The sequence below is a fragment of the Mirounga leonina genome, unplaced genomic scaffold (genome assembly GCF_011800145.1).
Source record: "Mirounga leonina isolate KUSES-001 unplaced genomic scaffold, KU_Mleo_1.0 Mir_447, whole genome shotgun sequence".
In the NCBI taxonomy this organism is placed as follows: Eukaryota; Metazoa; Chordata; class Mammalia; order Carnivora; family Phocidae; genus Mirounga; species Mirounga leonina.
The window spans coordinates 13,729,838-13,755,996 of record NW_023270757.1 but is presented as its reverse complement, the minus strand read 5'-3'; the positions used below and the strand labels follow the sequence as shown (position 1 = coordinate 13,755,996).

The 26,159-nt window shown below is 39.4% G+C and overlaps 1 protein-coding gene across 9 annotated transcripts in view; it reads left to right on the top strand.

Annotated features, from left to right (window-relative positions):
• KDM4C (lysine demethylase 4C) overlaps positions 1-26,159 on the top strand; it is a 457,231-nt gene that overhangs the window by 394,958 nt on the left and 36,114 nt on the right. For 4 of the 9 annotated variants that reach the window (XM_034987990.1, XM_034987989.1, XM_034987993.1 and 1 more), the window contains 2 exons: positions 16,864-16,914; positions 19,215-19,385. In XM_034987990.1, the coding sequence (XP_034843881.1) occupies positions 16,864-16,914; positions 19,215-19,385 (222 nt within the window). Of the gene's footprint in view, positions 1-16,863; positions 16,915-19,214; positions 19,386-26,159 lie in introns of those variants that run through there. The other 5 variants (XM_034987991.1, XM_034987994.1, XR_004676204.1 and 2 more) reach the window with 4 other exon arrangements.

Sequence of the window (26,159 nt, the reverse complement as noted above, 5' to 3'; positions counted from 1 at the left end):
TCTCAAGAGCTGGAACTATAGTTTGGCTATATTTTCACCATACCTGATTATTTGGAGGTAGTGGGCAATTGCTGAATCATAGCAGTGAAAACTTATAAAATAAAATTCAGGCAAAGTTGGCAGCCTAACCAGTCATTTTACAGAATAGAGGATGCCTGCATAGTTCTGGTGAAATGAAGTTGCTTCAATAGGATCTACATTTTTACTCACGTTAGGGTTTTTGTTTCTTTTTTTTTTTTCATTTCTCCCAATTATTTGTTTTTTTGCACCAAAAGGACCATTTTAAGGCAACTTCTACTCTTCCTTTAATGCCAAAAATATTCTAACTAGCTTTTTCAATGGGCTTTGAGCATAAACTCATTCTGATAATAGTGTAAAAATTTCATCTTATTTATTATAATGCATTCTTCCATTAGACAGTAAGCACCCTTTTAATTGAAAAGGTGGTATTTAAGGGGTGCTTGGATGACACAGTTGGTTAAGCATCTGACTCTTGGTTTCGGCTCAGGTCGTGAGATTGAGCCCAGTGACGGGCTCCACATTCAGCATGGAGCCAGCTTGGGATTCTCTCTCTGCCTCTCCCTGCCACATGCTGTCTTCTCCCCACCCAAATAAATAGATCTTTTTTTTTTTTTTTAAAGGTGGTATTTGAAAAAAATACTTGGCTTCCAAAGTCTTAGAAGATAGAAATATGTTAGAGAAAGTGCACAGCTAATCCCTGTTATTTTAATCTAAATTTTTATATGTATTTTTCAGTGTTTTTGTCAAGCATACTTTTTGCTGGCACCTGCTATCTTTCAAATGTAAGATTTCATTTGTGTGTGCATGTGTACGTGTGCACGTGTGTTTATGTTGTAGTGTTGTGATACTTGACCACCCACCCTTTGCCACGATTCAGTGTGACCTATTTCCTGGCTCTGTTTCAGAAGGTTCCATCGGATGTATTCCTAACCACTTATGTGGATGTTGCATAGATGTTTTTAAGGAAAAAGAAAAACTAAAGAACACAATAAATAGTAAAATGGTTTTGAAAGTATGAGCCTTGAAAATATATTCCTTCTCCAAAGCAAATAATGAGCTACTCATAAATTATATACTTCCTGCAAAGTACAGCTACCACAGGGTCTGTCTCCTCACACCTGAGTAAATTAGAGGGTGTCCAAAGGAAGAGACACCTGAATAATGGAGGGCAGCGGAGGAGAGAAGATGGCATGCACAGATCTTTTTTCGGGGGCAAATTACTTCAGTGAACCTTCATATTAGATTAGAATATTCCATATACACAGTGTCAGAACACTAGAGTCACTTGCACTTTATACATTAGTTCATTGCAATGAACAAAGCGCTTTTTAATAAAAGTATCTTATTTGAGGTACATCATTTTTATCTCAATGCCCTCTCCTCTCGAAAAATATGACATTGGAGAAATTTGTCTCTTTCGTAGTTTTCTGAGCTGTGGCTACTAACATGGAGATAGACACCTATTCAAAGAAGAACTTTTATAGAGAAAACACCTTAGTGGACAAATTTTTTCCTACTATTTTGTGTATTATTTTACTCAATGTTATTTTAACTAAATTTTTAAACTAAGTCATTGTTTTAATTAGATTTTTTTAACTAGGTTTAATTAATATTTTCTCTCTTCGACTAGCACTTGGCCACCCATGGAAGCTGCTTGGTATAAATTTGTTACAATAGTTCTCTAATGCTAATGAATGGGATTAGTGGAAAAGAAGAAGAATAGTATTTATTGAGCATCTTTATGTCAAGGGTGTGTCAGCTTTTTCACATGTGCCCCTTATTTCAAGGCAGTGTTATTGATGTGGATAATGGAAGGTAGTGGTTATGTTGGCTTCCATATTAGCACCTCCTACCCTCAAAGGTCCTCTTGTCTTTTGTTATTCTACCCTCCTAGCCATCCTCCATGTCTTCTTCTGGCATTCATCCTTGTAATGGAACTTGAGACCTTGTTCAGCACTTACTTTTTTTTCTCAGCCTATGTCTTCAGGCCAGCTCCCCAGGCAAGCTTCAGTACAATTCATTCTTGTGCCATCACTATGCGTGGCTCAGGACGGGGACCCACATTGCACAGGATCTGGTGAAGGGCTCAGAGCAAGGTGGCTCTTCTGGTTAATCTATTCCTATATAGCTAACTTTTGATGGTACCAGGGTGAAAATACCTGTCAAAACTAACTTAATGAAATCTTTCCTTGGTATGTAAAAATAATTCTCACCTCACCAACATTTGGAACAATAGATGATCAAAGCTCCTAAACTTAAACCCTAGAATAGTTCTTAATCACAGGAGAACATTGTATAGTATACTTCCAGTATCAGTTTTTGAGAAAACACATAATAACAAAAAACCTTCCAGAAGTTGGTAACACTTTTGTATGAATTCATTATGATGAATCTGCAGTTGATTGTGGCTTGATCGGGAGAGACCCGACACACACTCCCACTGTAAATTTCCAATTAATTAGCCAAGGATATAGAAATCTAGCAGAAATGGTTTGATGAGAGAGAGTGGAAGTGCATGCAACCTAGCCTAACAAAACTTCCCTGGGCTCTCTCTCCCTAGTGAGCGTATGCAGTTGCCTCTGTGTAAGGCACTGCCAGGTCTGAAACAAGAGATATATTGCTCTACCACAGGGGTTTATACTCAGGAAAACTGATTATCCGTGTCTTTCACTTAATAAAATGTTTATAGACATGAAGGGGTCCTATTTTTATGCCAGAACCAAGGTCAAGAAGACCACCTATTCTACTAGAGGAAGAAGGTAGGCTCAGTTCCCAGATGGGTACCTGAGGAATATCTCCCTTCAGTGTTCTACCGTTCTAGAAACCTGTTTTCCTGGGGTCTACCCCTGACTCTGGTTTATGGCTTTCTTTTTTTTGATGTTATGTTAATCACCATACATTACATCATTCGTTTTTGATGTAGTGTTCCATGATTCATTGTTTGCGTATCACACCCAGTGCTTTCTGGCTTTTAATCCAGTTAGTTCCAATAGGCATTTTGGTTTGAAGACCGGAATTACATTTCACCATATGTTGCATTTTACCATATGGTGCCCCTCAGGCCCTTGATGGGTGGTCATAGGATTATGTTTTTGTAATCAGGCAGCATTTATTTAATTCACATCAGTAGGTAGGACTTTGCTTGACTGTGCTTTATATTATTTGACCCTTTTGAGCATCATTTTGGTTTATAGCCTCTTATAGATTCAATGGGTACCAATTGACTGTAATTTTCTTCTTAATGCTTCTGTCACACTTTGACCATTTGGAGCCTCTTCTTTTTTTTTTTTTAAGATTTTATTTATTTATTTGAGAGAGAGAGAGAGAGAGCAAGCACGAGCAGGGGGAGGGGCAGAGAGAGAAGCAGAGGAAGAAGCAGGCTCCCCCCGCGCAGGGAGCCCAACGTGGGACCTGATCCCAGGACCCTGGGATCATGACCTGAGCCGAAGGCAGACGCCTAACTGACTGAACCACCCCAGGCGTCCCGGAGCCTCTTCAAGGTGACTTTATTTTCCTAATTTAAAACCACTTCCAGACATCTTTGAAACTGTTGTTGCTTTATTTCAATAAGAAATGGCAAAATCATCTTGATTTCCTTGTTTCAAACATGGCATCAGCAATGCATCAAGGAGCCGAGGTTCTTTTTTAAAGGTGCTCTATTAGAAATCAAATTTGAAATGAAGGGTGTTTTTTTTTTTTTTTCATGCAACACCAGCTACTTTGGCAGGGGAGCCACATTAGTGATAGAGTAGGAAAATAATTCTTTTTCAAATGATCAAGAGTTTATGTTGATATGTCCAATTTTTTTCTGTTTAATAAGTTTATTTTTATATTGTTCTAATTTGAGGGCTTATTAATACACTTTTTCCTGTTACCATTAACTTGTCTTTTGATGTCTTTTGATGTCACAGCATAGGTTGTTATACCACACGTGTTTATATTAATTATATATTATATTAATAGATAAAAATTTTAGGAGTCTTTGTTTTCTTTTTTTTTGTTTGAACCACTGGATCAGTGTCATGGAATTGGCTTCCACGTTTGTAGGTCTAGAAAATCCCACTTTCAAGCATCACCTAAGCACCTCTTTCTTAAAAAGAAACAAAACAATCCTTATCTTCCTTTAAGGAACAGTAAAGCAATGAAAATACAGGGCACTAAGTATTGTAACACCATTGATAACCGTCATTTTTAGGATTTTCAGAAAAACATAAAATTTTGATATTTTGTCTAAAATTCTTTTAATTTCTCATGGGCTGTGTGGTAGGGCCCACCAACTTCTCACCACCCTCTTGTCCAACGCCAGAGCTCCTAATTGCAGCCTGTTACTCTCCGGAGGGTGAACTTCTCTGATTCTCAGCTTCCTTTCGTTATCATTTCAGGATAGTTCCCCAGGCTTGAAAACATTTTAAACTTTTTTGAAGAAAGGATGGGATTAGGGTAGAAAGCTGTGACCCCAATAAACTGTGACCCCATTCCAAGATTTTTAAATGAACTGAAACCAAGGAAAATAAAGCCAATTTTTAAAGACTTTTGGAATTGGAGATAAACTGATAACAGATTGGCCATGCATACTCCCTACCTCTCCTTTCTTATTTTAGCACTTGTTTAGCCAGCTCATAAAAAATAATCCCTACAATGCCTTTGCTTCCAAAATTTAAATTATTGATGCCTGGGGCGCCTGGGTGGCTCAGTCGTTAAGCGTCTGCCTTCGGCTCAGGTCACGATCCCAGGGTCCTGGGATCGAGCCCCGCATCGGGCTCCCTGCTCAGTGGGAAGCCTGTTTCTCCCACTCCCCCTGCTTGTGTTCCCCCTCTCACTATGTCTCTCTCTGTCAAATAAATAAATCTTAAAAAAAAATAGAATAAGAATGATGCAATCTGGGGGCGCCTGGGTGGCTCGGTCATTAAGCGTCTGCCTTCGGCTCAGGTCATGATCCCAGCGTCCTGGGATCGAGCCCCGCACTGGGCTCCCTGCTCCGTGGGAAGCAGTCTTCTCCCTCTCCCGCTCCCCCTGCTTGTGTTCCCTCTCTAGCTGTGTGTCTCTCTGTCAAATAAATAAATAAAATCTTTAAAGAAAGATAAAAGATAAAAAGTAATCTAGGCACAAAGGTTAGTTATGGAGAACTTCAGTTAGATTGCTTTGAAACTTTTCAATTCAATATACAGGGGGGCATGGAGTGTCCTGGAAATAAAAACATAATTTTTTTTTAACTTCTTAGCCCAACTTTAAACATTCTTCCTGACATGCCCTCATTCACACACCTGTTGTAAGCAGATGTACTTTTTTGAAGAAATGATGATAAACATTGATTCAACATATAACGTGAGTTGTGTTTTAAAAGCTTTACAAGTATTATGTCATTTAATCTTCAAAGTACCATTTATGATAGGGACTATTACTAACTCCTCTTACAGATGAGGAAACTGAGGCAAAGATTATTTAAGTTACAATTTGATATATATTACATAGGTAGTAAGGGAAAGAATGGTCGAAACCGGGCAACCTGATTCAGTGCCCAGGCTCTTAGCTACTGTGCTCTATTACCATAATAAGATAGGCTAAATAAAGATAAGGATAAAATGTCCTGGGAGCCCAAAGAAGGAAACTACGAACTCTATTAAAGGCAGTCAGGTAGAATTCACAGAGGAGGTTACAACTATGAGTTTTGCCTGCTCTAAGTGTAGCCTTCTAATGCCAGTGAGGTTGCCTTGGCTCCAATAGGGCTGACAAATCAAACTCAGCAATGGATTGAATCCATCCTTTCTTTTTCCTTTTTATTTTCCTTTAGTCTGGAGCTCAATTCTGTGGCTCAACTCTGTCCACTTTTAGTTTCTCTCCCAATCTTTTAAGGAAGGGAACCAGAATGTAGCTAACACTCATCTAACAATGATCTAACTGGCCTCTTCCTATCTCCCAGATCTGGGTGTCTTTGTGTTTCATTGACAGTAGAATTGTTTTGGTGGATGTTGTTTTTCTTACAACAATTTAGATATTGCTAACTCCCACTCTGTTCAGTTACATTTGCTATGACCAACATACTCTTCTCAGACTTGTGCACAATTATCTGGTGTTTGTATATATATATTTTTTATTCTACATAAGTTATTTTCCAAATGCCCTGCTGACTTTGCACTGATACTGAAAAACAGATTTCTAACCCAAGGAAAGGTCTGGAGTAAAAAATTCTTAACAAGGATGAAAAAAAAAATACTACAGTGATTAGGGCCTGAGTCTGATCAGTCTTCCTCAATCAAACATACAGTAAATAAAAGAAATCCCTTATCCCTTACCTTTTCATCGATAGAAATGTTTAGTTGAGATCTCAGTCCATGTATCCCAGGTGATAGAAAGTTAACACCAGGTTTGCCTGGGGGGAGAAATATTTAGCACAGACGTTTTAGAATATTTACATTTGGAATGAATCTTCCTCTCGTTCACTTTATCAGGTAAAACCAGTGAAAACATAATTTTTTAAAATTTTATAAAGAAAATGAAGTGTATCCTATTTCAAACTTTTCTGCTCTCTATTTAATACCCCACATTTAGTTTCCTCCTACTTCTATAGCCATTTCCACAGGAAGAGTGGGGATCAGCGAGCATAGAGCTACTCTCCCCCATGCTTTTTGTCAGGAGAAAAAGGGCTTGAGTGGACCCACAGCAGAAGGTAGGACAGCCCTACTATTTAGTCACTGGCCCTGGCTGCAGGGCATAGAGGAGAGGTTCCACTCACACTCTCCCCAGAAGCTCCCCAGAGTAACCTCCACAGACTTTGGGCCAGAGGCTCTTCTGCCTCAAATTGAGCCTTCTTCAGCTTACTCTTCCGTCCTTCCCCCTTTTCCAGATCTTTTTCCAAGTCTGGCCACTTCGGAAGGGTCTATGCACCAGTCCCAGTTCAGGCATCATCTGCAGGGGTTTTAGATCTATTTCTGATACTAATTGAAGTGCTTCAAGGGGTTTTGAATCTGTGGGAAGAGACAACAGATGTCTCCATTGCCGATTCTGGTTTTAATCAGCCAAAGATACAGAAACTGATCAGAATGGGGAGACCATGCAGGCAGAGCAGAGGCTAAATGCTTGGGGGTGGTGCTTCTCCTACACTTTGTTCCCTATGGGGGCTACAGAGTTGTGGCAGTGTCTGCATGGAGTTGGCTGCTGCTGGATCTGAATAAAAGTCATATTTTGTGACTATACAGTTCCTCTGTATTAAGGGTTTACATCTCCATTCTAGAAAAATTTACTTTTGAGAGTCTGGGCGTTTCCATTTAAGGAAATTCTTGCAAGCAATCAGCCCTTGAATCAGATACAGGGTCAGCAAGGCCACATCCTCATCTGTGGGTAGAAAGCAGAGTTGGGTCCCAGGGGGTTCAGAAAACTCTCTCTTCCCTTAGGGTAGCCTTTCTCCAGACTTTATTTCTGATCCTTTAATCTGGTTGGGTAAAAGAATACTATCTCAGATATATTTCCTGGAAACATCCAAATGCGCTGGAAAAATGTTAGAGCATATATTTTGTGGGACGCATTATTTATTTTGCAAATTGGCAATACTGACTCCTGAGGGCCTGAGGAGCCCCTGAAATAACTTTGAAGCCATGTCGGGGGCTGAGACCTTACATGTTTTTAACATGAGTGTTAGTAGTTACCCTCTGTAGAGCCTTGATTATTAAGAGATCTCTTATCTGACAGGCTTGGTTATATTTATCTCTCTCAAAATGTATAATAATGCATGGTTCACAGAAAAGAATGTATTGCTGAACTTTTTATTCTGGCCTTGTAAAACTGCAAATGAATCCTGATTTTATATATAAAAAAAAACAACAACAAGAAAGATCTGCATCTTGGTGCAGGTGTTTGGTTATTATCACAAAAGCAGACTCCTCAGAATCCCCAAGAGAAACTTGTCAATGTTGTGTTTCCTCCTTGGCTCTGTTACTCCCATCACACAGCATGCATGGAACCTGGGAGCCAGTCAGCAGACGTAGGCTTGTACTGCATGAAGGAATGTTTACATGGCACAGTTGATACTTGCCAACTTCAAGGACCACACATACTGAGGAAATCAAGTCTTTCTCTCCAAGGACCACTTACCTGGTTTCATTTTTTAGTATAGGTGAGGTGTGTTTCCATGTAAAATGCTTGCTCACTTTCTCACAGAATTGATGTATCTCAGTACCCAGAAAATTTTAAGCTTTTCAGCAACTTATAGTCTTTTTTTAAAAAGAAAATAATTGAGGGATGCATTATTGCCTGATAGCTTGTTAAGAAAATTAGTGACACTAATCCCATATTTTAACACTGGTATTGGAGTGAAACACCATGGATATGGTGGAGAAATACAAATGGAATGTGTCAACAGACAGACAACAGGAAAGGGTATTTGACATTCCACCATCTTGTAAAGCATAAGAGGCAGCATTTCGCAATTCCTTCATGTGGAAAACAGTAATTAGATGCCATAGTCATAATGAAATCCGTAGATACTGACAAAATGTAATGGAAGTGTAACTTTTTAAGACTATTAACTGCAAACAAGAGAAATGGCAAATAAGTTCCAACATTTCTATCTAAAAACCATTATATACATGTCCACTTTCAACAAACATGATGTGTAAAACTCTGGATTAACTAAAAAGCCCTTGTGAGGTCTCTTGGCAGGAAGCCAGTCAGCCTGGGAACATCCAGCTTCTTTGTCCTTCTTTTCCACAGGATGTTGGTAGCCATCTTGGGGTCTGACAATTTCACACCTGCAAATCAGCACTTCTTTTCTTTCCAGGCAAAATTAGGTGGTTTCTTGACTTTTTTTTTTTTTTAAAGGATTTACTTACTTATTTGAGAGAGAGAGAGGGAGAGCGTGCGTGAGCAAGCACGAGGGCGGGGGGGTGGGGAGAAAGAGTCCCAAGCAGACTCCACACTGAGCACAGAGCCCGAAGTGGGGCTTGATCTCATGAACCCGAGATCACGACCTGAGCTGAAACCAAGAGTCAGACGCTCAACTCACTGTGCCACCCATGCACCTCTCTTGACCATTCTTTATCTGAAATTGGCTTGGTTTCTTTGTGAGATACCATGGATTCTCTCTGCTTATCCCACACCATGTGTAGTGGGTCTGTGAAATTATAGAGGGCAGTAGCTGAAGAAATGTAAGAAATTACTGTTTCTACATTTTTAAATAAAGCATTCTTTTAATTTTTCTTTGAGCCATTACTGAGATGATCTGGCATTCAGAAGCCTTTGATTGGGGAAGGAGGCAAGAAGAAGTGAAATGCTCTTTTTTGTGGGCATTACATATTGTAATCAGTTACTTTCCATCTTGTTTGTCTCTCTTTGAGTACTAGATAAGCCTTTTGGTTAAGTTTGCCCCCCCCCCCCTTTTCCTCATACATTTCTCAGGAATTAGAAGAAAATACAAAATTTCCAAACCCTTATATTCAGTATTTTCTAATTGTACCTTCAAATCTGTTATTATATATCTCTATCATGTGTTTGGAATAAAGACTGGTGCCCTTACTAGAAGTAGCTTTTGCCAAGGCTGTGGGGACCACAGAGACTAAATTTAGGTGATTTTGAGAGGACATGGGGGCCACAGTCATGAAACTGGAAAGGAAAGGTTACTGCTACAGAACCTCTCAGTTTTTTCCCTGTCCCTTCCTGCCTCCACAGGAACCCCACATATCTCTTTTTCAAGCGGTGTTGGGCACATAGATGCATTTAATTAACACTAGATAGAGAGAAAAATAGATATTAATTTTCTTGATTAATAATGGAAAGATTTTATGGGTTTATCCTCTTTGATTAACATTGGTGAGGTAGCTAGGTGGACTCTGCACTTCTGCTGTTGTGATGGGCAGTAGGAAGCTTTTGGCTGGCTTTTCTTCCACTGTTCCTGTGGCTATTTCTCCTGAAATTTCAAAAGAAAGCTAGGAAGCTTTACTTTAGATCTCTCTCTCTCTCTCTCCCTCTCTTGCACTCTCTGTGTCTTTCTCTCACTTCCCTCCTCCCTACCTTTCTCCCTTTCCTTCTCTCTCACTTCTATCTCCTTTCTTCCCTCCCCCCACCTCGCTCATGCTCGTGTAACTACTGTATCTTTATAGAACCACAATTGCCTATCCCACCATAATTTTCTCTTCTGTTCAAGGGGACAACCCTCCTTTGTTGGGAGCAGTGTATAAGATAAAGTGAATAAAAGTAATATAATGGCTAATATTTGTAGTGTCTTTTATAGTTTACTGAATACTTTCAGACATAACTACATTATTTCGTTTGGTCCTCACAGTCACCACCTCCCTGGTATTATGATTGTATACATTTTACAGATGATGAAATGGCACTTCAGAGAGGTTCACCAACCATGAAAAGATAGAGCTTCCAGGTCGTCAGAGTCAGAGTATATGTGACATTTCATTTAGACTGCTGTCTTGGTAGTTACTTTTCCAACTTGAGACTATGGCTTGGGTTAGCTTACATGGTGTCATTATTTACCTGGGTTTCCTTTTTGGTGGCACAGAAAAACTATAATACCATTTAATTAGTCTGATTTACTTCAGATTTCCTTGATAAGAACATTTTTTTTGGCATCTATTTTAGCTATTTTTAATCCTTTCCCCAACTGTAATTGAGATTCAAAAGTCCTTTTGGGAAGAATACAATTCGGTGATACTTGCTTGCTACTCTCTATTGAAAATGCCCCATTTAAGGTAATTTTTGAAAGTTGTATTACCTTATAATTGAGCCAATGCTTTTCCTTCTCCTCCCCCCAAGTTATAATTCCTCCAACATTTTTTTTCCCAAGATTACTTTGAGTATTTTAGTCTCTTTGCATTTTCATGTAAATTTTAGAATCAGCTTGTTAATTTCCACACACACACACACACACACACACACACACACACACACAGAGCCTGCTGTGAATGATTGAGATTTTGTTGAACCTGTAGTTCTCTCCAGATTTTACTGTTGCTACCCAAGAAGGCTGAAGAGCCCCTGAAATGTAGAAGCCCAAGGTAGAGCTTCTGGGGGCAGGCATCCAGGGACTCCCATGTTCACTAGCAACTAATGAGGTTGGACGTGACTTAGGAGGAGCTTGTGGCAAGTTCTGTCTTAGCAGTGGGAGGCTTCCACACTCCTCCACCTCCACCAGTCTAACCGGCGTGAACTTTCCTCTCTGCTGTTTCTGAAGTTGTTTATTGTTCAGAATAGAAAGCAGGTGGTGCCGACCTGTTGAGAGTTTCCTACATTAACAGAGTGAGCATCTAAAGATGCTTCTCCTGTCCCAGTCCTCATCACTTACCTACCAAACAAGACCTCTGAGGTGAGCTAATGACTCAGATGGAAAAGAATTAGTTTTTGCTCAGTATCTTCTACAGACATTAAAGTGAATAAGACCTTAAATCTGCTGGGAAACTGCTTACCACCATTTCCCACTGTATTATATGTTTGTACTTAAAAACCCACAAGAAATAAAAGTACACGTGAACAAACAGACATGTAGAAAATTAAATACTTGTGACATTTTTATGAGTTTGCATGTGCACTTCTGCTGTTACAGCAATTACTTCTTCATGAAGCCCGAGGGATTTAGGTTTTTCTGGGTAGAAGATTTTTACCTAGCTCTTGTAATTTTACAAAGAAAGCTTTCATTATTACAAGGCAAATTTATATGAGTGACTTCTACTGCATGAGTTGGTAAAAGAAGAATAGTGTGTATTAATTTATTTACTCAGATCCCCTAGGGATTTTTATAAAATGGTATCTTGAAAAAATACAATAATAATATCTCACGGGTTATTAAATCATAGGAATTAGGGAGAAATAATTAAGAAGAGAAGGTGAAGCGGTTACTGGAGAGAAATGGGAATGTCCTTTTTGGCCTGTTCATTGGATAAGTTACTTCATTTCTTCAACTTCCCAGCCTTGCTCGCTCTGCATATACTGTTATATTCAGATTTACACCCTTTTTAAACATTATTATATAGATGGAGAACCCAGTCGGGGATTTTCCCAGGATGACATTTCTGCCCATGATTCATCTCATCAGATGGTGGGTGACCCTTCTTCAAGGCGTAAATGCAGCTGAGCCTTTGCTGGGTCTGATCAGAGAAGATCCGTGTTGCCAAAGTATAGGAATCTTCCTTCCTTCTGCCACACGGGACTCCTCCCTGAGCCTTTGCTTCAGAGTTAGTGAACTAACTGCTCTCTGCTCTCAAAAACCCAATGGGGAGAAATGATATTGGAGAATGCAGTGCACATTCTAACATCAGTACTTAAGTTAGGTTCTTGTGTCATTTTAGGTCACCCCAGAATTACCCATAATGCCTCCATAACTTCACCTTTCACAGGGATGACTTCATTGAGTTTCATTTCGCTCTGTCCTTTTATCTTCAGTATATATAAGCACCATTATATAAAGAATATTGTTGTAATTTTTTATAAGTTGTTAGAAGGTTGACTGCTGTGCCTTTAAATATTCCAGGTGATAAAATCTTTTTTATACTTTAGTATCAAGAAAAATTTGTCTGTTAGAGGATGAGGAAAGATTTACAATTGTTTTCCACTAACTCTAGCTGGAATTTAGCAATTCTGTCAGTTTGGAGGCAGTGCCGGCCTTAGCAGTTTCTGTGACTCTGTCCACAATAGAACTCACATAACCATTGTAACAGAGATCTCAAAATATTGCTTATGTTCTAAACAACTTGAAATTAGGAGATTAATAGTTATTAGACCTGCCACTAGATATTAGTATTTAATACATTATTAAAGAAGCAAAGATATTACACCACAAATTTGTTTTTCAGTATTATTTCAATTAGTTTCTTTTGTAATCTTTTGTTGTTTTGTTTTATGCATTTAAAAATACCGTTCTGAGTAGGTGCCCACAGGCTCACAAAGTAGCCAAGGGTAGGGGTTCATGGCACCAAACACTCCACTCTCAAACCGCCTCCCTGACGTGTGTACAAGAGTGCTTCCTGGCTCCCTCCGACCTGGTTCACAAGTTCCCTGTAGTGAAGCCTAGGAAAGGTCCCTTCCTGCCCTCATCTGGGCGTTCTTAATACTTTGCATTTTGATCAGCTATGTCTCTCTTTTTTACCAGCCTGTGAGGTATTTGAGAGAAGGGACTCTCTCATTCTTTTATTTTAATCTTCAGCACCTTGCAAGGTACCTTACTCATAATGAGCACTCAGTAATTGCTTATTAAGTGCCACTTTTTTCTCTCTGTGTCCATCCTTGCATTGCTTTTCCTCTTTGCATCACTTGCTAGCTGGTTCTTGGCTCTTTGGCTCAGAATTTATGGCCATAGTATACTCGTCAGGTAATGGTGATTTCTTTCATCCTGTTTTGTCAACACTGGCTTTAAATTTTTTGGAGTTAGCCTATTGGATGTTGGCGTGCCTTTGATAGACAATCCAGGTATTAGGAACATCTTTTTCTCCTTATTCAGATTGTGATCACTGATGGTTAGCTATTTTTTTTTTCTTCCAAGTGTGGCCATTTATTTATTTATTTATTTTAAAGATTTTATTTATTTATTTGACAGAGAGAGACACAGCGAAAGAGGGAACACAAGGGGGGAGCGGGAGAGGGAGAAGCAGGCTTCCCGCCGAGCAGGGAGCCCGATGCGGGGCTCGATCCCAGGACCCCGGGATCACGACCTGAGCCGAAGGCAGACGCTTAACGACTGAGCCACTCAGGCGCTCCCCCAAGTGTGGCCATTTATTTCAACATCAGTAGAGTCTTGGGAAAGTTAGAGAGCTGTGTAATAAGGGCCTGTTTCCTTTCTAAGCCCACACCTGGAAGCGACATAGTGGGGAGAAAACTCTTCTACATTTAAACAATTGGATCCTATTATTTGTGCTGCCCCTTATGGGTGGCTTATGTTTTTGTTTTTATTTTGTTGTTGTTCTTGTTTTTTAAAATAGAACCCCAAACCTGAGAACAAAATATGTTCATTTTACTGAAACAACATGTCTTAGGAATCAGTAGTGATTATTAAGAACAAAATAAAGGTGCCTTTTTGTTATATCACATTTGGCCTAAATATAATAAATATAAGTTAAGTCAGATGAAATTTTTTTAACTAAATTTGTGTATCCTTCCACTTTACAAAGTGTACATTTTAGGTCCTTCTTTTATCTTATATATTTAACTAAAAGATAAATGATGAACATTGTCTTTCTTTACTAAATAATTTGGCTTCAGCTTTTTTTGAGCATATCAGTTAAGTAGACCTGTTATTAAAAGAAGTTAAAAACTTGCAAGGGCTCTTGTATTTTATTACATTTAGTGTTTTCAATAATAATTAACTAAATACATAATAGAAAGTATAGAGAAGTACATGAAGAAGCAAATAAACAAAATTCCATTACCTAGATTTATATAGGTTAGCAGTTTAGTATATTTTTTCTTAGTATCTTTTTTCTTACTTGTTTGTGTGACAAACTATCACAAGCTGTAGTGGCTTAGAACAATGACAGTTCTTTAGCTGATGATTCTGTAGGTCACAGATTTAGGCTGGGCTTAGCTGGGTGATTCTTCTATTCCAGGCTGATTGCCTCATTCATCTGTGGTCAGCTGTAGAACTGCTTACCTTTTCCTAGCTGGGTCCATGTCTGGTCCATGTGATCTCTCGTCTGCCAGTAAGATAATTGAGTTTGTTTACATGACAGAGTCTAGGGCCCCTAGAAAGAAACTGCAGAAGGCTGCAAGGCCTTGGATTGGCATACTTCTGTTGTATTCTTTTGGTCGAGGTAGTCCAAGCCACAAGGTGAACCCAGATTTGAGGGGTGAGCAAATCGGGTCCAGCCCTTGATAGAAGGAGCTGCAAGGTCTCATTGAGAAGGATGTGAAAACAGAAAGAAGTGAAGATTTATGGGTATTTTTGCAATTTACCACAGTGTGTGTGTGTGTGTGTGTCATGTGTACATATGGAAAAATGCACTGTATGTACAATTATACATTCTACATTTTTCATCTCCAGATAGGCTCCAAATCCAAGTTGCTAATTGAACTCTGAGTATACTGAGGAGATTAAATGATTTCTTACCTGAGAAATATCTCAACGGGTATGTAGAACAGAGGAGGTACTCAATAAATCAGAAAAGAAAGAAAAAGAAAATGTAACTTCTTTAGGCAAGTGCTTAAGTTCCATTAGGTCCATTTCCTGGTAGGTTTTATTTCTCCTCTGATTTCTGTCAACATTTATTCTCCTGGTTGATGATAGCAATGCACTCGAGATAGGAAAGTGCCTGCCTCTGGGCCCCATGTTAGCTTCTCACCATCTCTGAGATCTTGGAAAAGGTCCTTGACTGTGTACCTCAGCTACTTCATCTATTTAATGAAAATAACAACCATGTCACAGCGTTATTGGGAGAATTTAATTAACTCAGGTATATGGATGTGTGTTGGTAACTCTACATGTATAATTGTGCCCCAAGAACTCTCTGATGCTTTTGTGAAATGTCTGTAACATTTTCCTACTTAACATTTTTTCCCCATCCCCAGCATTTCAAACTGGCTCTAGCTTTCCTTAAAAGAAGTTGTGCTTTTTTTTCCCCTTAAACCACTGTTCATTTCTGCTTAGTGCATGTTGAAGGAAATTTAACTCTCACAGCCTTAGCCTGTGTACTAATCTTCAAAATACCATAGCCATTTCTATAATATGATGAAACCTCTTGCATAATATCTGTCTTCTTTGATCAGAAATGACAGTGTTAACATCAATAGATTCTTAGACTTTTCTGACAGGAAATATTTTTGAGAATGTATAATCAGTTATGGGGTATGCTTGTCAATAATTTTTCCCTGCAAAAATAAATCAGAAATCCTATCAAAATAGCATTATGGAAAAAATCTGTTTTCCTTAGTACTCCCCATGAAATGGTCATGCCTGAAGCTCATGGAAATTTTTATTTAGATGAAAGTAATTTGTGTGTTGACCATCTTTCCAGCCAGCTAGTTTGCATAAATTTCAGGTCCTAAGTAGGAAAAAGGTGGTTGTAGTCTAGAGTCAGCCTTTTCTCTTTCAAATCTGTATCGTGTTTCTCTTCCCCTGACTGACCACTTCCACTTTCCAGACCCTGTGAATTTCACCATAAAACTTCTTTATTCCCTCCCCCTACCCACATACATGCCTTCCTACCCCAAGAAAGAGGAACATCTTCCTACAACTCCCCTTTGTTTTTCTTTTCCCTTTTCTGGACCATGAATGATTAGAATCAGTCCTCTCCCATTTTGAAAATGTGTCTGTACCCATCCTCACAGTTTGTTCATTCATCTTTAAAAATTATTTATTCTTTCTTTCATTCATTCATTTGTTGTTCATCTAGCAACAATAGTGTTGTACATGCTGTGGTGGGTACTGTGAAAAAAAAAGACATGTAGTCTGGCGCTGATGCATGGATTTTGCCCTGTTGTAGGAGGAATAGTCAATCAAAGTGTCATTTGGGCAGGGCTTTAAGGGAGTTGCAGACGAAGGCTTTGGGAGCATTAGGGGTAGGGGAGGAGGCCTCCTTATGCCTTTCCTCCTAAGGACCATAGCTTTGTGCCCACTTTTGACATGAGTTAGAATCAGAAGTGGATGAGGTAAAGAACAAGACTGTGGTGGTCTGGGGCTGAATTCAGCCTTGTCGTGTGAAATCAGGGTGCTGCAGCCATACGTGCCCATTACTGCGGGGCAGCAGGGAAGAATGGCTTATTAATCTGGGGCTGCGGTCCTAGGTATGCTCTCCCCTTACAAAATGAAATCAGTTAACAGTTGCTCAGAACCAGTTGCCCATGAGTCTAGGTAGTTGATGTACTTTATCCTGTTTTTATAGCAAACCTTTAATGTAAGTATTATCCCTTCTACAGATGAACAAACTGAGGCTGATAAAGGTTCAAGATCACAAGATCACACAGCTAGTAAGTAGCAGAGCTTAGAATTCAAATCCAAACCATTGTTTCCTTACAGGGTTTATTCCAATTTTAATAAACTATGCACAAAGGAACTAATACCATAGTAAAATGCAACACTTGCAATCCTGACCATGAGTGTTTTTAAGTCAGTTTGACAGAGAGGGACAACATCTGCAGAAAGTGCTGCCATGGCCACTCAGGGCCACTGTATATGGTCACACAGGTTGTAAAGTTTGCCTCCTACAGTTAGCTGTAAACAGTACAGTCTTAAGGAACAGTTGTGGGCCCAGTTCGGGAGTTATATCACCACAGACTGTGCTTTTACTCATATTCATTATTACATTTGAGTTTTCTCTTACTTGGAAAGGTTAGATATATTTAAAGGGGTTGGATGGAGAAATGAAACAGGAAACTAGGTAATTATTTCAGCACATATAACATACTGTGGCCTAGCTATTAATGATTTCTACTTCACGGGTGCCTGGATGGCTTAGTTGGAAGAGTACACCACTCTTAATCTTGGGGTCATGAGTTCAAGCCCCATGTTGGGTGTAGAGATTACTACAAAACAAAACAAAACAAAAAAACCTTAAAAACAAAACAAAACAAATGATTTCTACTTTAAGCATAGTGCACTTAAATCACTATAGTCTTTTTACTTTTGTCTTTTGTCAAGATGTTTATATACCTAACTACACCTAAAGGCAAAAAAAATTCCCCAACCAACCCAGCAATCACTGGGGAATGATTTTATTTTGTTAGGCATGTGAGAAACTAGATGGCAGAGCTCAGTCTACAACTAGGAGACTGTAGGAACATGCTTGTTGGGAGGGAGTCATCCCTCCATCCAAATCATGAGCATTTGTCCTTAGTTCCTTACTCCAGGCCCTCATCTTCCACCTGGCCCATTGTAATAAGCTCCCCACTCACCTTTTCCACCTATAGCCATATAAACCTGGATCATTTTTCTTCTATACTTAAATCTCTCGGTGCCTTCCTTAGGCCCACAGGATAATGTCCTGACTCCTTAGGATGGCAAAGGAACTGCCCTCCTCCCTTCCCTACCCCCTGCATAGCCTGACCTGTGGGCCCCAGGCCATTTCTGCAGGCTTCTACCTTGTCTTCTCCTCTCCCACACAAGACCAGGATGTGGAGAGAGTAGAAGACTCCTGCTTAACAGGTGCCAAGTGCCAGCTAGTAAATATGGAGGGAGTGCCAGAGCTGCAGAAATCGGCATATCACCACCATCACAGTAAAGATTGGATCAGGCCCGACTCATCAATAGATACTAAACCTAAGCAGATATGTACAGGAACAGGATATTTGCATGGTATTAAAGTTTCTCCCACAGATTGCTTATTAGTTGTAAGGGAAAAAATAGTGATTATAATGAGAGTTTGGACTACAGTTTGTTTAGGATCAAAATTAACATCACCATTGAGAGGTAGACAGACATCATGTGCCTCCAGATGTGATATCCTGAGAAGAATATGACATTATCTGTGTGGTGTTCTGGCCAGGAATGTATAACTTGAATCTAATCATGAGGAAACATCAGGCAAATGCTCTGTTAAAAAAGGAGGGAGAGGGAGAATTGTATTCTTTAGAAGTATCACTCATGATCACAAAAGACAAAGAATGGCTGTGGAAATGATCCAGATTAGAAGGGGCTAAAGAGAAGCGGCAGCAAAGTGCAGTACCTGACTCGACTGGACCTTGCCCTTGAGACCATGTGAGGGGAGTTGGAGAAACCATGAAGATCATCATTGGCTCAGTTGACAAAATTAGAACATACATCATTGATAAAAGTATCATATCCATGTTAGATTTACTAAAGTCAGTAACTGTACTGTGGTTATGTAAAGGGAAATCCTTATTTTTAGAAAATACACAACTGACGTATTTAGGAGTAAAAGCCCATGATGTATGTAGCTTATTCTTAAATGGTTCTGGGTGGACTGTTTATATATATACACACACAATTTTTTTATATATAAATATACATGTATATAAAATAGAGATAGAATATGCAAAAAAAGAGAAATGGTAAAATGTTAAAAATACTGATAGATAACAATAGGTGAATCTGGGTAAAGGGGTCAAGAGTATATAGGTATCTTGTACTACTCATATACTTGTAACCTTTAGGTTTGAAATTATTCCCCAATAAAAAGTTTAAAAATTAAAAATATGTATCATGACCACGTGAATTTTTTTTCTAAATAAATATATATTTTATTTTCTGTCCCTACCTTTTATCTTTCTCCTGTTCCTTTTCTCTCCTTTCTCTGTGCCCCTTCTTCTAGAAGTCCAAGGCTGGCGAGAAGGGTATCTCTGTGGGGCAGACGGTCATCACGAAGCATCGGAACACCCGCTATTACAGCTGCAGGGTGATTGCTGTGACATCGCAGACCTTCTATGAGGTTGTGTTTGATGATGGCTCCTTCAGCAGAGACACATTCCCTGAGGATATAGTGGTGAGCTGCCTGCTCCCCGGTTTATTTTTGTAGAACTAAACCAGCTGAACCTTTCAGCAATCCTCCTTTTGGCTTTTGGAGTAACTCATTTCACTTAATATTTGATTCAGGTGTGCTTTTTTGGCACTGCAAAGTAGTATTGTTTTCTAGGAGGTTCTTAGTGTTCTTCATAGTAAATTGTGGTCATGTGAACTTAAGACTCATCTTCCCAAATTCTTTTAATTAAATGAGAAGTGTATGTGGCCAGGAAACATAAAATGCAAATTCACCTATTCTTTTCTGTTACAGAGCATGAGCATATTTGAATTCCTTTATTACCTCTTTTTCCTTATGCTTAACTGGAAAATATGGCTTTTATTAATCTGACCCGACAGTGACATCTGTGATCCAACAGAAACATCTGTGCATGTTTCATATGGGAATAACCAAAGTCACGTAGGAAAAAGCCTGTGACTTTTACTGATCTTCTTAACTGGTCTGGTCTATATAGGAGGAGTAGGTGTGTGCATATGCGTGTCTGTCTGTCTACTTCTTCCTCTGTCCTCTCAGTTAACACCTTGGGACTTACTTAGAGGAACTAGTGAATATGTATCACGGGCTTGCTTTTTAATAGGATGTTTCACAAAAAGAGGACTTTCCACAAAAGGTTTTTTGAGACTGAGACCAAATCACATGCCTGAGACCAGGGTTAGTCCAGTGGTCTTTTTATCCCTTTTGTAGTTAAGGGAAATGTCATTTGGGGGGAGCCAGGCATCAAAAAGGTAGTTGTAACCTCTGCTTTATCCTGGGTCTGTTGATGCTTTGCTCTTGTTTATACTTGGAAGGACATTTCTTAATGACTTTAATAATTATGTGTTATGTGCAATTGATAATTAAATGTAACTGTAGGAGATTGCTCATAAATATTTCTAGAATTTTGTTCTCCTGGGGCAAAAGTAACATTGATTCAGTCAGCTTTGTTATGCTTACTTCTCTGTGCCATTAAGAGGGACAAGTATATAAACAAAGTGACCTTATTTGAAAGATTTTTAAAGCAAATGAATTTAGACAAATAAAAAATCCCAGGACTTGATTATACAGCCAAAGGGTGAATTGTGTTTCATTGCAGAATTCTACCTGGAGCTTCACTTTACTGCATTGCCATTGCCATTCATAATCAGCAGCCTAGGTGACATGCTGTCCTTGTTAGAATTAGTGTGTTGAAGCACTCAGTCCACAGTTACTGAGTATCTGCTGTGTACCACCACTAGGTGCTGGAAAGGATCATGAGAATGTGTGATTTCTGCTCCATCTGGGGGGAGGTGGGCTGGTAAATGGGTGCTTTTTATACCATGTGAGAAATGCCATAAATGAACCAGAATCAGCTTACCACCTGTTGGGTCCAAGAATGGACTCCACAAGATTAGTCGGGGCTGACACGGACATGTACTGTGGGCCAGTACTGCATCAAGAACCTGTTGTGCTTGAACTGATTTCATCCTCACAACCCCACATTGCTAGTCACTACTATATTTTACATTTTGCTGCTGAGGAAACTGAGGCATCAAGAGGTAAATAACTTCCTCAAGGTCACACATAGTTAATCAGTGTCAGAAAGAGTATTCAGACCCAGAGTCTGGCTCCAGAGCCTCTGTTCTGGGAAGAAAGGAGGAGAAGGAATGTGCAAGGGCAAGAAAGACACAGAAGGATGCAAGAGACCAAGGCCTTGGCTTTTAGCCCTGCCCAGGTACATGCTCACTTCAGAATTAGCCTTCTTTTGTGCACACTGTGACCACTGAGCTGGGAGTCAAGGAGTCTTTACTGGGCGTTGTGGGGTGGGATGGAAGACTTCTGAGCAAATAGTTAGGTCTCTATCCATGATAGTGTTTTAATGAATCCTAAATTCCCTTTCGCTTCACAAGTCTCCGCATACCCAACTGGTTTTAAGCTTTCCTAAAATGTCTTTAGCTTGTATATTGGAAAAGGATGTCTGTGATCCTGGAAGTTTTTTGAAATTCTAAAATCTCTCCTTTGACACCTTCTGTTTCCTCTCTCTGTGAACCCCATACAAAGATGATTTTAAGTATGTGTGGGTGTCGTGAGAAGAACACAGGCCCTAAAATTCATAGGATCGTTCAGGAGCCTTGGCTTTTAAGTCAGGAAGAACGAAGAAGCAAAATTCTTCACAGCTTGATTAGCTATTACGTGGCATATTTGATAAGGATTTGAGGTTTAGCAGCAGGTTGTATGTGTGTGGTCACAGCTGTAGCCCTGGAGGGAGGGGCAGCACATGCATGTGCCTGAATTGGTGTGAATGATAATTTCTGCAGGGAAAAATAAATTGTAATAATCTGTGAGCACGTCTTCTCTCTTTTTGTCCGATCTTTTCTCCCTTAATACTCCACTGTTCCCCCTCCAATCGCATGCATTTTTGGTTCCTTATTCCAGGCCTCTTATAGAAGTAGGAATATTTCAGTCATGTTTTATTTTCAAATATCACATACTTTCTTTTATTATTTATTTATTATTTATTTATTAAAGATTTTATTTCTTTGACAGAGAGAGAGAGATCACAAGTAGGCAGAGAGGCAGGCAGAGGGAGAGGGAGAAGCAGGCTCCCTGCTGAGCAGAGAGCCCCATGTGATGCAGGGCTCTATCCCAGTACCCTGAAATCATGACCTGAGCTGAAGGCAGACACTTAAACGACTGAGCCACTCAGATGCCCCTAATATCACATACTTTCTAATAGTATCACCATCTGATGGCTGCTGCGGCTTATTCATCTTTGTTACCTTGGCAAGGAATGAGATATCCCCATCTTTACTACTTTGGTGGCTCTATAGGGAAGAGTTTTTTCCATTACAATGTTGTATTAAATCAGGGTTCTACAGAGGAACAGAGCCAACGGGGTTTGTGTGTTTGTATTTAATATAATAGATATGTTAAAAGTATCTATATATACATCTTAAAAACCCATATATATTAAGATTGTGTGTGTGTATATATGGCATTTAAAATTTTTTTTATTTAAATTCAATTTAGTTAACATATAGTGTATTATTAGTTTCAGGGATAGAATTTAGTGATTCACCAGCTGCATATAACACCTAGAGCTCATCACATCATGTGCCCTCCTTAATGTCCATCACCCAGTTACCCCATCCCCCACCCACTTCCCCCCCAGCAACCCTCAGTTTGTTCCCCATGGTTAAAAGTCTCTTATGGTTTGCCTCCCTCTCTGTTTTTATCTTATTTTATTTTTCCTTCCCTTCCCCTGTGTTCATCTGTTTTGTTTCTTAAATTCCACATATGAGTGATATGTGACATTTTTTATAAAGAATTGGCTTATGGGATTATGGAAGCTGAGAGGTCCCAAGATCTGCAGTTGGCAAGCTTGAGACCCAGAGGGCCGATGGTTTAGTTTCGAGTCCAAGTCCAAAGGCCTAAGAACCAGGAGAGTTGATGGTGTAGTTTTAGTCTGGGAGCCTGTAGGCTTGAGATCCGTGATAAGTGGATGTTTCATTTCAATTGTGAAGGCAGGAAAAGCCAAGTTCCAGCTCCAAGCCAGTCAGACAGGAGGAATTCCCCTTATTTGGAGGACAGGGTCAGTCTTTTGTTCTATTCAGCCCTTAACTGATTGGAAGAAGCCCACCCAAACTAGGGAGGGTAGTCTGCTTTACTCAGTCTATCAATCCAAATATTAAACTGATCCAAAAACACCTTTAGAGACTCACCCAGAATAATGTTTGACCAAAAACTCTTTTCTTTACCTTGTCACATGAGAAGCTCTGATTCTGTGGCAGATTGTAGTTTCCTTTTTCGTGAAGCAGCCACATTGTTTTGGTTGGTTTGTAGCACTCTGTAGATCCACTCCATTAGCCATATACTTTGTCCTGGTCATCATCTAGTTTTCCAAATGGCCAAGTCGTGGATTTTATAAGGCAAACTTTTAAAATTTAAAGGATTATCAAGGATTGTTTGGGTTCTGTGTTTCTCACTGAAATTGATGAAAGCTGCATGTAAATGCCTTTGTAGTGTAGTATGTCAACTAGACCAGTTAGAGATGGGGAACTTGATGTTATGTTTTAAGATATAATATAGTGTATAATTAAGTATATTATAAATCTATTCACATATAAGTTATACTTATTCCTGTATATGATATAATGTAAATATGCTCACAGCACCATTTTTCAGGCCATTAGTTGCTGCAATCATCCCACTTCCACTTTTGATATCCATCTACACCAGAACTGTCCTCTGGGAGATGGGGATCCTGCCTAGTGCCTAATGGGGAGTTTCATCAGGAGATAAGAAAAAATGTAATCAGGTTCGTTGCTGTCTCCACATCTTGCAGATGGTGGCAGAACCATTATTTGGTGGAAATACTAAATACATTCCACATTCCTCAGAGAAATTTTGTTTTCATTAGCTGATATAACTGTGGCATCTGACACTGGGGTAAAAAATGATTTTTTTCTTCTGTTTTTCTGTAACTCTAATCCACACAATATGCTTATCAGGTGTGAATGCTTCTGGGCAGGCGCTTTCATCAAATGCAGTATGACATCAGTGTTACTGGCTAGTGAAGAACTAGCTTCTCTAAGCTGTGGGTATTTGCTCCCTAGAACAGCTGTAAGGGTACAGCACAATTTCAGTTTTTTAACTTTGAAAATCAAATTGAGAAAATCAAATTTACTCATCCCAAACTATATATTTATGTATGACATAAATATAGTACCTTATGCATAGTACCTTATGCAGCATGAGGCTTTAGTAAAGAAAGTTGCAGTCTCTTAGTTGTAGAATCATTGGTTATAGATCATTTTATAAACACAACAGAAGAGAAACCTCTAATGCAGGCTGGCCTATCCATATTTGAAAATAAATTTACCAGGCATCAAAATACCTGTGTTAGGATTACGTAACAAGAGAGTATTTGGAACAGTAGGGAGAAACGTTCTTTGGACTACCAGGAAATTTCTTTCCATACCTAGGTACATTATTTCTCTGATAACTAGAAAATATCCCAAATTTTTTTCTCTCAACAATACACCTGCAGAATGTATCAGCCCAGTTAAACTCAGTATGCAATCTGTAGCTGTCAAGGGAAGTAATAAAAGATGTATTGCTACATGCCTCCATCTGTCAGTCTGTGAAATTGCGACACACTTCCTGATGAATTTTTTTGTCTCCTCCTATTTTGATGGGAATGAAAGTTGCCCATCTGAGAGAACGCAATGAGCACAGTGATTCCAGGTCCTCCTTTTAGCTGCTGCTAAAATCTGGGATCTTCTAGCATGCCCATGTTGACATGAGAGTGATGGCTGCTTCCTTTCATCTGAACTTAGAGCTCATTTCAAGGGAGGTGGATGGTGTGGCGAGATCTGGATAACTCTAGGACGAGCGCTTAACATTTACCACTGGGTGTGAGAAGAGAAACAGGACCATTTAGAAATTTGACAGCTAGAGTTCATCACTGAAATTTCCATGAAGACTTGCTACATTTTTCAGCCTCTGTTGAAATGTGAAATAAGCACAAGAACTCTACTCTTCAAGATTCTAGGGATGGATTGCCATGGCCTTTAGTTTTTTTGGGAGGTGCCATACAAACTGAAGTTCTCAGAGCTAATTTTTTTTTCTCAGTAATAGGCAGATTGCTTCAACTTTCAAACCTCAGTTTTGTTCCCCCCCCACTAAAAAGGGAATAATAATTTCTACCTGCTAGGATTATTGAAAGGACTGAGTGAGCTAAATACCTGACATGGAGTTGATACAAAAATCAGATTTTTTAGGATATTAACTTCAGTCTGTAGAACTTTTTTTTTTCTCTTTACCCTCCCCATCTAATTTATGCTGTCCTTTTCTGGTCTTGATGAAATTTGGTTAGAAAGTATGTTAGTAGGAATAGAATTCTATTTCTACTTGTTAGTTTAATGGATGCCCATACGTGTAATATTTCAGAGTCAGCTTACCATTTCCATTGCTGTAAAGCAGTCCTAGCATCTTCAGACTTTATAATAAGGAACCTAATTCTCTATATTTATGCTTGTATCTTTCTGGGTGTTTAAAGTGTTATTTCAGTGGCTTTTTATAACAAACCCTGTTCCAAAGTAAGTTCATGCTCATTTCACAGATGTGATACTTGTCAGGTCACAAAAAAAGCTTTGAAAAAGCTTTGTTCAAGCTTCCCAAGCTGTGTGGTGACACAGTTAGGTCCAGAAGGCAGGTTGGCCCTTTGCATTCCATTGCTTATTGCCTCCATGCTTTTGGGCACCTTTCTAGGAAGTCTGCTCTCTGTGACGTAATGTAGCTGTGGTAGGGCACCCGGTACCTCCCTTGATGGACAGAGTGTGGGAGCTGCTCAGTAGTTAGCATTCTACAAGGCCCCACTTGGCAAAAGTAAGTGTATGGGTGACTCTGAATGTTTCAGAGGCAAAAGAAAATATTTGAGGTAGTTTGATAAACTTCTTAGTTGTTCCCAGAAACATTCTATGCTATGGGATCCTGGGAAGCATTTTCAAGTTCTTATTGGCTCCTAGATTTTGAGGTTCTCTGGATTTTCAAGTAAGGTCCCCATCCCAGACCATCTAGGTTATGTTTGCTCCAGATTGATGCCCCTTACCTCCCTCTTCCTTTGACAGTCTTGGTTCTTCTAGAATCTATAAAAATTTGACAGAGAAAGTTCTGAGAACTTTTGTTGGTTTAGGATTCCTGCAGGTATGGCCCACATGGCATTTAACTGCTCAGGAGAGGTGCCCTTTGTTCTCTTTCTGGGCTGTGGAGCTGAGAGTC